Raw genomic sequence first — 15,818 nt, 5'->3', positions numbered from 1 at the left:
CTACAATCCTAAACTACACCCTTACCGATTCAAATAATTATCTAATTTAAGAACTCCATAAACTCTAAACATATTCGAGTAGTATATGTAGTATAAGCTTACATTCATCCCGAGTAGCTACCCAATCAAGGACTAAATATACCACAAGGTTGACTTGCAACTGGAGAACAGTCGTTACAGTTATAATAGTGTTGTGTCTTGTGTTATGCTATACTATTATGTGTACGCTTCGAAACAAATACTAATACATACTTATCTAATTATCGTAATATTATACTGCGCAAAAACAGTAAAAGTAGGAACGTTAAAAAGATAATTTTATAGTTTTTACTATTATTTCTATCAAACATGAAACTGATCGAAACAATAATATAATACTCCATATCATATCTTAAATCGTCTTAAACAAAAATATTCCGCAACATTATCCATTAAATTTGAAGTTGTTTAAAGAAATAGGGAATGAACGTATTCTTTAAAAGCACACATTTTCAAGCAGAACAAATCCCACTCAGTATAGTTAGTCACACAGTATATACTAACCTAAATAAAAAAAAAAATAAAAAAAAACCAATCGAATGGATTAATTAAGACATTTAAAACATATAAAATTCGTCAAATAAATATCCACCACCATCCACCTCTAATCAACTTGCGCCTGGCAAAAGAGCATAAGCTATATAAACCGTACTATAAGCAATTACAATAAGAAAATTAATAACTATTATATAATTAATTTAAAAACATATTTAGCATTAATACAAACATTACAAAAAAAAAAAAAAAATCGAAATATTAAAAAAAATATTCTTTGGCGAAATATGGATAATATTTATTTTTCTTAAAATATAGTGCACCATATGTCCCAGGCTGTCGTCGCGTTTCACACTTAAACTATATAACAGTATATTAGTATGCATGGACAGCGACACAAAAAATTGTTGATCGAGAATCATTGGACATCGAACGGTGAATTTGTATTATATTGCTTGCATCAAACATATAGTATCTACATTCTATAATGTAACAATCAAAAACGTAAAGTTCAATAAATATGTATATTATTATACTGTGGTAATGGTTACTAGCTAAACGACTCCGCGAATTCCGGTCTCGTGGACCATAAATTATTATTGTTATAATCACCTTACGGCTTACTATATGTACGAGTTGGGAAAAAAAACATTGGACTCGAAGACGACGGCGGCAGATGTGTCGACGGAGTCAGTACATTATATTATTGTACGCAATATATTATATAATATATAAATGCACCTTGGACACGCAACGCGCAGTGATAAAATATAATACGAACAGCACGCCACACGACTCGGCGTCAACAATAATAACAACGACACAACGATGTATTATTATTGCAATTGGTGCTGAGAAAAAATGGTAATAATTATAATGATATTAATGAAATCAGCGTACCTATTGATTTTACATGGTAAATTATTAAACCACCAATAGGTGGTTAACAAGAACATGTAGCAGATTAAATTAGTATCTACCAACTGCCATGAAGAATAGTAATTCTGTAGAAAGTACATTTGATTGTTCAACTTTCAACCTCAGCATATCATTAAGTTAGGTATAGGTTCATCAAAAGCACAAAATTGTGGAAAACATGCTTAAAAAACCAACATACCAATATATGTACACCGTGGATAGACGGGATCGTGATCGATGTATTGTTATTAATGTTATTACAATGTTATAATGTGCTTTATGAAAATCGATTGACCCGACATGTTGTACACTTGTGCAGTTGTGCCGCTTGTGGTCAAAGCGCCGGACGGTCGTGCAGCGTGCGCACTTAAATCGCGGCTATAAAAATATGATCATCCCGTGTGGTACACCAGTGCAGCTGTGGCGTTTTTTCTCCCGCCACAACAGGTATCTATACCACACCGCACTCACCCGCCAGTGACGACTGTTATCCGCCGTGGGAACTGCGCGGGTATTTATATTTATACACATACATATATACAATATACACATATATATACTCGTACGATGTTATCCGGACCGTATCAAGTCTTATCGTCGTCACATATCTCCATCGTATATTATATTCGGGTGCAAACTACGGTTGTATTTCGCTCGTGGCGGGGAGGGCAGCTGATGTCCAGCACACGACCATTTCTTCGGTATTTATGAGGTATATATCGGCTATACTGCTATACACCGTACGCGTATTATGTGTGTGCAACGATTTCCTTAGGTCTTATACGCAATACTGTGGTCGCCGACCGCCGATATCAATAACAATAAATATCAATAACAATAATAATAAATAGGTAATATTTTGTACGAAGTTTCACATCTACTATAACCGTTATTACTGCTGTTGCACGTTGTACGTATAACCACGTACCTATATTATAGTCAGAAACGGATGTGCGGCGATCAGCGCAAAGGAGAAAAAAATTGAACCACGTGTAATACTATCATGGTGAATGTCGTATAGAGGTGCATTATGGAAAACGTATGTACCTCTATAATACGTCTAGCGATCATATATTATATAATTGTACGTCAAGATCAACGGCGCGGAAATTCAGTGTGGGCCTTCCAGCCGAGAAAATTCTTGATATAGCGGTATTTATGGTAAACGATCATTTTAAAACATCATTCGCTTGAAACGGAGCGAATAACAAAAAAAAATATGACTATACCGTAACCGTGGTCGTCGTCAGAGCTGTCGAGTTTATTAAATTTGACCGGTCACAAAGCGCTTACTGTGACCGCAAATACACTCGTATTATTTGTGTGTATTGTCTTATCATACAATTATCATAAAGGTTTATAGCGCTGATAACCAATTTAATTTCCGGAAACTATAACCGGACGTCTTGCTGACGCTATTATCGCGGACGTAGATGAAGGATGTACAATTCAGGGGTTCCGAGTCAAAGTCCGTAACAGCCGAAGGGTCGTATATTTTATTATGTAGTACGTCCTCTGAATTATAGTTACTGAAGAACGACAACATTCCATGCACCACCGACGATCAGATAATAATAAATAATAACTTTACGTTTTCCTGACCGCCACGGTCGCCTATCCATAGTGTACATGCTCGTATATATAATTAATATGTTGTATATATGTACAATTGTATAGGTACAATGTCGAGGTCGTTAACAAAAACCAGCGAACCGAAGTACAAAATATACGTGAATAACGCGCATAGTAATATATAAAACTTGTACATAAGACGCACAAGAAAAGAAAACTAGACCATATGACTTCCTGTATATAGGTACAAAAATACTCGGCACACAGTAGCCACCAGTGCGCGGCGTAAGAGTACATTGTAGTGAACCTACCCTCGTCCGGCTCGGTGCCCGGACGACGCCTGAACGAAGGCAGCAAGAAGGCCTAAACAAGAGGCGTATTTCAAGAGACGAAAAGTTGCAAAATCATCGTCGTCTATCGTGTGTGCAGTGTCGTCGTCGTGTCGAGTGTAGCAGACGGGTCCATTAAGAAAGAGGAAGAAGTGTACAACTAAAGTATTCATGTATAATATATATATATACAATATATACGTGCGGAGGCCGTCAGAAAAAAAACACTAATGACCGGCTTGCGGTCGGGAGGAAATCGTAATTTGACGGCGCGGCGGCGGGCGGAGCGCGTGCCACTTAAACGCGGGCGCGCGCGCTCGACAGACGAAACCGATTGAATTGAAAACGATTATATTATTATTATATTATTTATTCTATTCGAACAACAATCGTTGGCTGCTGCGTCGGACTGCGGTCGTGTGTGTATAAAACTATATGTACCTATTACGCGTATGCATACAACGGTGGCAGCCGAAGTAGGGATGAGACGTAGTAACAAAACGTTTCCGGCGTTGATGCAGTAGCGTCTCTACAGGACTCTATAATTTCTAATAATATATACACTGATAATAATAAAAATAATAATACGGCTATACCTGTATTATATTAATATAATAATATAATACAGTCTTTATAATATACTACGTCCGTCGACATTACGCTGTAGTAAACACAATGCGACGCAGCGTCGTCGAAAAGTACGAAATTGAAGTTGTTAAATTCTCGCCATTCGTTTCTATACCCAACGTACTAAATACTTGAATTTATGTATCTACTGATAACACGCATTACTTTTATAATAAATTGTATTATATAAAACTGTAAACACATCAGAGCAAGTATTTGACTGCTATTTAAGTCTCATAAGTCACATCTTAGCGCCTCTCCGCAGTAATTCACCTGAATATACATATTATATAACACATACTTCAATTATTAAGCAAATATAAGATATGTTTATCTTATATTTAGTTGAATAAATAATATGATCGTATATGTTACAAACGCAATTACGAATAGTCGAGCTGTTTTCATATACATATTATTATTGTACGTAATTATAATTTAAAAGTGTATAGCTATACAATAAATAATATTTATATAATTATTGTTATAACTATTATTACCTCAATTTATTAAACTCTTCGTTACAACGATCAAACTTGAAATTTTATCACAATAAAATTCAGACTAAAATGTGTGGGCTCCCGATTCTTTGCAATGTAGGTAGGTAGATTATATATGTATAGACGCCGTATTGACGATTAATATACATATAATATACTGGAAACCACATCAATATATTATTACAGAAAATATATTAATACTATGTGCATTTTTTATTTCTTTCAAATAGTTTTATTAGTTCTATTGTATTTTTTTGTTACTTTGTAAATAAACAGTTAAAATATTAAATACCGATTTTGCGAATTTGAAAATGTTCAAATGCATTGCTGCACATGTCTCATACTCATGGCAATAAAATTTGATTATAAATTATGTATTATTATCCTTCCATACTTCTCCAAGAGTGGTTTATCTGGAATCGAACAATTTTAGCCGACAATACTATACGTAGTTGCCGGCATCATATATATATATATATATTATACATAATATCATACGTAGCTGACACGCATATTTTTGTCAGGTGCACCTCGGAGCAATATTGTTATAAGTTCGTATTATTATTTCTTTATTTTTTTGTCGGCCAACTGTCGCGCAACAATACCAGAGAAAAAAAGCAATTACATCACGTGCGTGTTATTTTTTTAAGGAAATGACTGTGTATCGTGTGCACTCCTATGTATATGTGCTGGGCGTTTGAAGAGCAATTTCCTATTTCACAAAACCATATGGCGTTCCCTTGTGTATACGTGTCTGTGTGTGTGTGTGTATACGTCTTGGTCGGGGCGCTGGCGGCGGATCGTAACAATCGCTATTATCTTATTCTTCTACTTCCCTCCGACAATAAAAAAGGGTTTCTGACAGACCGGAACCCCGTGAAAAAAACACTTACTTCTTGGACACGGTCCGAGAAACAATTCTCACAACACCCCCACCCTCTGCAAGCAAGGCGATCAGCGATGGAAACAACTAGACGCGCGGAAATAGATTGCCGATTTATAGGAATATAATAATAATAGATAGGTACCTACAGAACACATAGCCCAGTGTATAGCATATAATATAATATTAGAAACCTATGAACATTTCACCGTACCTAATATATCGTTTTATTTTTATATGTGTGTATTGAATATATATTATATTCTTCTAAATAATAATATATGCGAGAAAAAAAACACCGGCTGCGATGTTTCGATCTCGTTAAAAAGCAAAAAAACCCGTTTTGCAGCCGATGAATAAAATTCAATGTGCAGCACATTTTTATTCCTCCAAATCTTTCGGTATTCGTCTGTTGTGCGCAATAGTATATATTATTTTGCCAATATCATATGAGAACATTATCGTTCTATCCTATATTATTATACTATATATATTAAGTATACCTGCCGATATATTATACAGTATACAGTAAACACTCACCTACCATATTTATCAAATTAAATAATAATATATTCTCATGTAATCTTGTTCGCACGACAGAAATGACCGATCATGGTATAAAATAATTTACATTTTTTTCCCAGCCACTTCAAATCGTTTACGCGGCGTTTGATATTTTTAATCAAACGCGTGGCTGACGGCGTCGACGACAACGATTAGAGACTGTACATAATAAACGCTTGAGTATAATATATTATTTTACTGTAAAAACAGCAAGCGACCAGTTTTTATCCTCTCTTTTCCTACCCACCCCGACGATCATGTAATACGAGATTTACCATAAATGTGAATTAAAAATATCCACTATCCGATAAAATTATAATTACGCTATCGTAAAAAGCGTTTGATAAAACAAATCGACGCGACAACCCGGCGCATAGTAATAAATATAATAAATACATGTATACAAGCATTCAAAAATATATAATTAAAAATAAATAATATTATATATAGTAGTAACCAATAATATGTGTTCATGAAGACTCAAGATACTACATGAGTTTTTAATAGTCAATATTGGTAACACGTACAATTATTATTTCGACAATCAGGATTTGTCCTCAGATAACGTATTATGTATATTATGTCATAATATGCGTTATAATTGTTATATTTTAAAGTATTATATTATGGTATTGGCAGCAATCTGCTGTGTGCATATATATATATATATATATATTATTATATTACATTAAAATATAATATTATACATTATACGTTCACCATATATAGGTATGCCACGAAGGCTCGCGCGGCCGATCAGAATTGATTATTATTATGATCATTATTGTACAGCGGCCTAATAGTGAAAACATGTCGGATCAGCTCCCATTTGGTGTAGCAGTGCCCGTCGTCGTATTGATCGTTTTACAATGGGAACAATGGTCTTGCGAAGGGTTCTCGCAGAAGTCGTTTTCAATATGATTATCATTATTATTATTATTATTATTATTATTATTTGAGAAAGACGCGCGGTCTGTACGGTTTCTTTGTGGTTCTCTCCTAGCTCCCCGACCGCCCCATATATAAAAAGAAAACATTACTATTATTACTATATAATATGCATGCATTGTTCGCCTTTTGTGCGCAACTCACACCCTTATTTATTTATATATATACATATACCATCACACTCACAAATACATACATATGGTTATAGGTACCTACAGAACTATACCTATATATATTATATTGATCGAATAATTACTGGGCAAGTCACAATTATTAAATTATTATTACAGTGCCTATATATGCATATATATATTATATAAAATAGTAATTCAGGTATTCGCCTTGTGTTCTGTGGACGGGACGAGTCGGTGGCGGCGGACAGGTGGCGTACCCTTACCATTCGTTCCGACAGTCGTCGCCGGTATAGTACTTTATTCATATGAACATCGTGTTTACTTCTTATATAATAATAATTATGTGTATATACTCGTATTGTTGTACGAACGTATTATGTTCAGCTATAACGTTTCGTCCCCGCGCGTTTTCTTCATTAACCGGCGGCGGTCCGTTATGCTTGAAGGCGACCGGGATTGCTACAACATAATATATACCTATATGTACAATATATTATACACACGGAGTCCCGTAAACAGTATTTGGGTCAGACATCCATTAGGACCAAATGCACCCCGGCATCACTCCACACCTAATTCCCTCAAGTTACGTCTGTTTCAATCAAATTACATGCGTCCCATATGGATGATGATGATGATGGTTATATAATGGTAATAATAATAATGACGAAGATGATGCATAGCTATCGGAATGTACTAAAAAGTTTTTAGTAAAAACTCTTTAAAATAACTATACGTGCGATCATAACACGCACCAATGCAAACACACGGAAGCTGTGTATAATATAAACATATACCTATTATTAAAGAATAATAGATTATTTCCCTATGCCGTCGCCGTGGTACGATGAAGCACTGTTATTAATATGTTTACCATATAAATATATAATATAATTAAACAATATATCAGTTATATACGCGTATGTAATAATGGTACTATACAACAATAAAATATATTTTGTTGCCGTTGTATATATAGTTTCGTGTCAAAAATAATTGATGTAGTTTTTGAATGTATAATTTAATATATATATAGGTAATAACTTGAAAACAGAAAGAAGTAATTGTTAATATTATTTACCTATACTGAAGCAGGATGTTAATCATTGAAATCATTCGTCGCAAATACAATGTGAACGATCGCCGATAATATAACATGGAGAATATAACACACACGCGTCGTTATTTTATATATTAATTAAACAAGCAGCAGGCAGCTACATCGTTATCATATACACATATCTACATACAACGGGTACCCGAAATATATGTATATTATACCTGTAGTTATACATTTATTATATTTATATACCTATAATATAGAAGACTTAATTACGTTATTTTTCTTAGCAATGACAAAATCCCGACTATTATTGGACCATCGACTCGACAACTCGTATCGTTGCAAAACAATCGATATTTAGTGGTACCTATACTTGGTATTGGTATTGGGTATTCCTCATTAGTAAAAAAAAAGAGGAAGAAAAAACGCGTCATTGTATTGTTGGGCGAAAAAAATATCAAAAAACCAGACCTGGAGACTTTAACGATGGTTATAGTTACAGTATCTTCGCATGCACGGTTCTGTCTCTCAGCGTATAATGTTCATGTATATATATATATATATGGGTAATTTATATAATTTATTACACGGTATACTTCGTCGTGTACCATTCAGACCCCGAATCAATCGAGAGGTCGGTTTTTTTCCCTCGTCCGTATAAAACGTATAATATAACATCAAGCCATGTATATAGGTATTATATCTCCTATACATACATATATGATGTATAATATACTTAAACCTCCGGTAGCCCAGCGATACCCATCGTCTTCAATGGACGGCAGCCGGTTTGGTCGGGTGGTTCACGCGAACTGTATAGGATATACACATATACAGTCGTGTTCTATTCGTCGGATATATTCGTAATATACAAACGTGGATCGCGTGCTGCACGAAATAGTGGGGAAACGTGTATACAGTAATTTAATAAATATACCTATACTGGTATTGGTATAGTCGATCGATACGTCCGATTATTTGAGATTGGACTTGGACGACGTGAACGCACGTGCTAGAACGATACAACGACAGATTGAATATGAAAAACTTCCGTTCGACGAATAATATATTAATATACTCCTATAATATTATAATACGTCATATAATAAATCCATTGTGAAAATCACATTCAGAACGATTTTCCTAAATAACAGATGTACCGCAATCGCGGTAATATCAAAATTATAATATAACACGTAAAAGATAAAAAAAAATCAATAATATAATTACGAGCATATTATTTTATTTTTCGTTTTCTCGTTATGATTATTATAAAAAGTGTGTATAACGCGTGCATATATACTTGTGTATATATATATATATAATATATATAATAATACGCGCGTCAGTGTGATATAAATATAATATAATATACGCTCTGCGTGACGTGCACGGAAACCGGTACGCGATGATGGAAACACGCAAGTGCCTATAACATTTCGCGCACCAGACTCCCCTAGGCCAGATGACCGGTGCAGCAACCGCGGCTGCTTCTGTTGCTGCTGTCGCTGTTACGGTCATCGGGTCTGTGTCGTGCGGACCTCTCGAGCGACCTTGGCGTGCGCCGAACAGGTGCCGACTTAGCTATCCTCCACCCCGCCCAGGCTTCCACAACTTCATCTGAAATACATTTTTCCCCATCTTCATATACGCGAGCGCTTCCCGGCAATCAACGGAATTATATTATAGGTACCTAATATAATAGTAGTAATATATAATATTATTACGACGACGATAGTATAATATTATACCATTTATACCTCTGCTGCCGCCTTCCTAGCTATGTGTATATAATATGTAAATAATAATACATCGTTTAAATTATATTTGAGTTTTCGTCTGTTTGTGTTCGTTCGTTTTACGTGTATCGTCAAAAACCGTCTACGCATGGTATAATTTAATAATAATCGCAGGAATCGCGCGTGTCTGTACTTTGTACACCTTTTATCTATTACAGGTATGTATCGTATTTTATGCTGCAGGCTGTAGCTGAAATTTAGTTTTTTTCTTCCAACCATGTTTTTATGATATTATAACTGGTACCGTATATAATATCAATACCATCACGACCAATGAACAGGTGCCCAGTGGAAGAAAAAAATAAAAAATTTGATCACCAATTATTTGTTATGTAGTGGCCAGTAGTTTAGAGAATACATATAAATAATTATACGGCGATAATTTCGCATCATAATGGCGTGTGCACGTGCGCATGGTTTGACGATTCGTGAGCTACTAAAAAATTATCGTTGCAGTATCTCAGGATATTACACACGGATGCAAATGCGCCAAAGTCGTGCGTTCATCGTGTCTTTATTGTAGGCTGAATATTATGCTAAAATAGTTTGTAATTATACATCTAATACCTTTTACTTTTATTTTAAATTGCATTTATTACGTATTATACCAATAACGATCACAGTCCTTTGTATTATTTGTAAGTGCTTATGTATTATTATAGATAAGTCCGTTATTTTCTTAAACACTAAAATTCGATCATTATATTTCGTAATACAATAATATAAAAATTATTTCGATGAAAATTAAAGGCATTAAAATAATAATTAACATGTATAAAAACAGCCAGTTTTTTGAAAATTTGTACAGTTCGTGAGTGGAAAGAACCTCTACGCGACTGTTTGAGAGCTTACTCCGGCATAGTTATAGACATGAACACAGTGAACCGTGTAATAATATCATAATATAACGTTTTGGCAATAATGCAATATTAATTTAGTGGTGTACGTTTTACGGGTAATCAACTGTATAATAATATGACTATATGAAACACTCAAAAGTGCAGAACGATGTATGCCCAACTGTATTATAGTACCCATCACATATTTTAATAGATTATTTTACCCGCGAGACCGTAAAATAAATCATTTTGGAATAAACCATACCTACTTGTATACCTATATAAACAATAAAATATAACACTGTTTAATACGCATAACGAACGTTATGACGCCGCAGATAAACCGCGACCGCCGTTATGGTTTTTATACGATAGGTGTGTCGGTGTGTGTAAAAGTAATATTATATTATTTATTATTATTATCCGAACTCCAGAATGACCGGCACTCGTGGACGCACTCAAGTTGTAGTAGTCTTTCTTCGTGAATCACATATTTTTACTAAAATACTATATCTTTGATAGTTATAATTTTTTATCGTCGTTTTTTTTTTTACGGATCAATTAAAATTAAATTCATGACATTATTATTATAATATAACCAACCCAAAGTCCGGTATCGAATGTTTACGATTCAAAATCGATGTCTATGTTAAAATAATAAATCGCACAATATATACCAGTATAATAATAATAATGTATATAGGTAGTAGACGTTGCCGTGGCGGCGATCAGTTTTTATGACCTAGACGGTAGAAAACGGTTATTTTGTATTTAATGTTCTCGTTGAAAACTCAATTAATATCGTTCGTAAACGACCGCAACACCGTCCGGCGGACTATATTTATATACCTACCTATATTATAACATCATACGTGGAGGGAAAAAATAGAATATAATTGTTTATACGTGTGGCTGGTTAAATCGACACGTTATTATATTAAATATTATTATCACGTTATGTATTTGTTTGCAGGAGAAACCACACAAATGCACACTATGTGCCAAATCGTTCCCTACGCCTGGCGATCTAAAATCTCACATGTACGTTCACAATGGATCATGGCCTTTCAAATGTCACATTTGTAACAGAGGTTTCAGCAAACATACAAATCTGAAAAATCACTTGTTCCTGCACACCGGTAAGTGAGTTGTAGTTTATTTTTATTACACGTTTTGGTATTTATATATTATTATATATAATAATCGTAATTATATTATGCTTATTATTATACGTAAATAGGTGTATATACTATATATATTATATAAATTTACTGGTACTAAAAAATTATAATATATACGACTTACGAATACAGTGTCAACCACAGAACAGTATTAAAAAATTATAAATATTTAATTGCCACATATATTATATTATTTACCGAGTTTAAATCAATAATAATAATCGACCTAAATAGTATTAAAAATAACTATAAAACTCATAAATAGAATACCTATATTGTAAGAATAAAAAATCCGTTTTGGCGTTCCCAGATTTTACAGTGATAATATTTTTCATGCGAGTCATTCAATGACTTCTTAGTAGACATTTTAATCATTTTTAAAAGAAAAATTATTTTAATTTTTATAGACTATTCGTTAAACTGCGTTAAAATAATAACCTTGAATATACATTGCATATTGGCTCGTTGAATATAATATTGTAGTTGTCATATTTTTTTATTGCTGAGTTTCAACAGAATTATTATAGCACTATTTTTGAAATACCAAAACCTTTACTGTTATAATATATTTGTTGTGGTTCTGAAAATATTTTATAAACTAGATTTATAAATTATAAGTTATAATATTATGCCTTTATCTAATACATAACATTGTTGTGAGATAGTCGTCATCGTCATCAGATATAATATATTAATAATATGCACCTGTATTAACATTAGGACGAATATTGCCCCCGTACATACTACTTGTACAGAAATATTTTCATTATGTCAGAGCCCAGAAGATCGTATGCCGAGGGCAATTGGTATTTTTATTACGATCATTATTATCATTTTTTTTTTTTTACTTCTTGTCGACTCGACGGTCGCTGCACGCATGAATAGTGTATACTTATAACGTAACTAAATATACCATGCCACCTTGTCCAGGTAGGCGATCGTCTTCGTCGCCGGATGGACGGGATTTCGGGGATCCGATGTTTTTTTTTATTTTTATATCTCTTTAATCCTGCGCGTTAATGGAATTCGTGTTTTCGCCTCCCATCGCACATATACACACGCGCGGCCTCGACAGAAGTAGAGACTTCTCCATATGTATATAATACTATATGTAGTTATACCTAATGTATAGGTGGGAAGGTATTAGGTAGACAGGTATAGACGGTAGGTATTTGGTACATGTTTATAAATATATATATATATATATATATATATAGGTGTATGAATGTGTCTGTGCTTCGGGGCTGCCCCGAAATGATATGAGACCAGGTCCACGCTGCCACCGTCGTCGTTTTTATATTTTTATTACGGTGGCTGCAACAGTAGCTCGAACTGCAGTGCCCATTGATATAATATGTATACTGTAAATACTATAGGTATACATAATACGAGGCTCTCTGGATATCGGAAGTAGAGGTTAAGGGATAGTGAGTGTGTGTGAGTACGAGAGATGCATTTTCAAACGTGCGTAATATCGACTGTTGGACTTTTCTGGTATTATAACGCATGTGTTGGTCGTATTAAATTTATTATTTTTTTTTTATTTATTATTGACTCAGATAGTTCTCTCAGGCTCTACTATCTACCACGTGCGACGTACGATATTTGTACCGTTGCAATAATAATGCATTATTATTTCACACAATCTAACTGCGTACCATATACTTTCGTTGTCACTTAAAACAGAGTTAGTACATTGTGTTAGTTTAGGTTTAATAGGTTACAGGTATAGTATAGATCACAACGATGTATTTTATCTGCAATTGTAAATGTTATCATATCATTAAAACGACAAGCAAAATTCTGCATATTTGATATACATATATAATATATTTACTTGTTATGTAATCTCAAGTAGAACGGTACTTATATTTTTTTGTGAAAACTAGTTAAATGTTAATAATTGATGATTTTGCAACGGTGCACTATTGGCAGATTAAACTATTTATGTATATAGTACGTAAATATTCAACTATTTATATTTAAGCGTACGTTATTAAAAAATATTCTGACGCCCTTGAGGCTAATCACTATACGGCTTTTATAATATATTGAGTTTTTTCTTAAATATTATTATTCATACACGCATAAATAAAAATGATGTTCTTAAATTTTATTTAATCATAATACATTACCTACGAGTCACATTGGAAACTATATTATAAATTATAATAATGTTATAGGTAGAAAGAAAAAAATTTTCATTTCAATATATGATCATTAAAAATATTCAGTCTAATTTATTTTTAAAAGTTTTAAATTATAATATTATACCATGTTGGTATAAATATAATATCGTGATTAATATAATATTTACACGACGGTTACGTACCGTCGTTAGTAATTTTTTTTTTTTTTTTTGAACAACTGCAGTTACGATTTAGCATAAACCTGTGGTATTAATTAAATTAAATTATATGACCATTACAATGTTTTAATAGAGTCGTACACACGTCTCACATAATTTTCACTGTACTTTTTATATAAGTCATATTGTAACAAGCGGATATACATGTACCTACTGTATCTACGATAGCTGCTACTACAGTACTACTGCTGCCTTAAGTGCTATTAGGTTATTTTTTCATATTATTATTTCTTAATCGCATTCAATATTGACATAAAAAAATGTATGAATTTATATATGTGTATAGCATAAACACATCACGTAATAATAGATTCGATAAATAAAATAATTCATATAGGTATGTAACCTTATAGAATAATAGGTGCATTTCCTGTAAGTAGTACCTATATATATATTACCTAAATAATATATATATACACATTATGTACAATAATAAAATACGTAAGATCGTTTTGAAACATTGAGACCATTTTTACAACAGGTGTTATTGTTTTTTATTTTTTATTATTATTTATTGGGTTACGTAGTTACGTTATATTATTATAATCATATTATAGGCGCGTGCCCGCAACCCATGTGGTTGACAAGTCGGAATGCAACATGGCGCGCCAACAATTATATTGTATATTATTATTAGATCCACATAATTCATAAGTATAACTTATAACTTATAAACGTTACGTAGGTATACACGTGTTGCATTATTACATACATGTATGTGCATATACACACGACATCGCTGCACTTGATATCTGAATATAAATGTATTAATCGTATTATAGGAAGGTATTGTAACACTTGCTTGATGTGTTTGCGTTTAAATTATTATTATAGCGTATGTATATTGATATTTTTTTTCAATCGACGCAATTTTATTTTTGCCATAATATAATTGCCCTCCGGCCACCACCGCCAACATTATATGCACATTGTTTATATAATCTATATATATAGTTTTATTTTGCTGTGGGTACAAGTGTTGCGTACCATATACCTATCTATATTATGTACGGACATTTAGACCTTGACACTGGTGTAGTGCAAACAGGCGCGTGTCAGCTTTCGAGGGCACGCCGGTAACGTTTATACCTGTGTATAAACATATATTACCCGACTGTTGCACGCTATATAAAGGGCACGTAATAGCTTTGGCGTTTTGCGTTCAAACTCGTTCTTGAACTTGGACGAAGAATATATTTTTATCTCGCTCGGTCTTACTTACATTTTGAAATCGAATTTCAATACGTTATATCCATGTATTAATATATACTGTACCTACGCCATAATACTCATAATATGGTTATATTATATCGGAGCCAGTATTTATTACTACTGCCATATTGCTGGGATGGACTATGAAGCTTAAGTTTATTAGAGTTTTTTGAAGAATTGTATTTGATTGATTTTTTTGATTTTTTTATCCCTTTATTGGTGATTACTGATTACTAATATTACTATATTTATTCACAACCCTGTTTATATTTTGCATATATTTCTGGTGTTTTCACCTTTAATTTACCATTTTACCGAGGTTTACATAAATAGGTTTTGGGATTGCC

The 15,818-nt window shown here is 33.2% G+C and overlaps 1 protein-coding gene across 2 annotated transcripts in view; it reads left to right on the top strand.

Moving 5' to 3' along the window:
- LOC113555980 (zinc finger protein 235-like) overlaps positions 1 to 15,818 on the top strand; it is a 91,392-nt gene that overhangs the window by 44,403 nt on the left and 31,171 nt on the right. Inside the window, exon 6 of one of the 2 annotated variants that reach the window (XM_026960643.1) lies at positions 11,684 to 11,849. In XM_026960643.1, the coding sequence (XP_026816444.1) occupies positions 11,684 to 11,849 (166 nt within the window). Of the gene's footprint in view, positions 1 to 11,683; positions 11,854 to 15,818 lie in introns of both variants that reach the window. The other variant, XM_026960644.1, reaches the window with a different exon arrangement.

This window comes from Rhopalosiphum maidis, chromosome 4 (genome assembly GCF_003676215.2).
Source record: "Rhopalosiphum maidis isolate BTI-1 chromosome 4, ASM367621v3, whole genome shotgun sequence".
NCBI lineage: Eukaryota > Metazoa > Arthropoda > Insecta > Hemiptera > Aphididae > Rhopalosiphum > Rhopalosiphum maidis.
The sequence above is the reverse complement of the archived record's forward strand: the minus strand, read 5'-3'. Positions and strand labels throughout refer to the sequence as shown.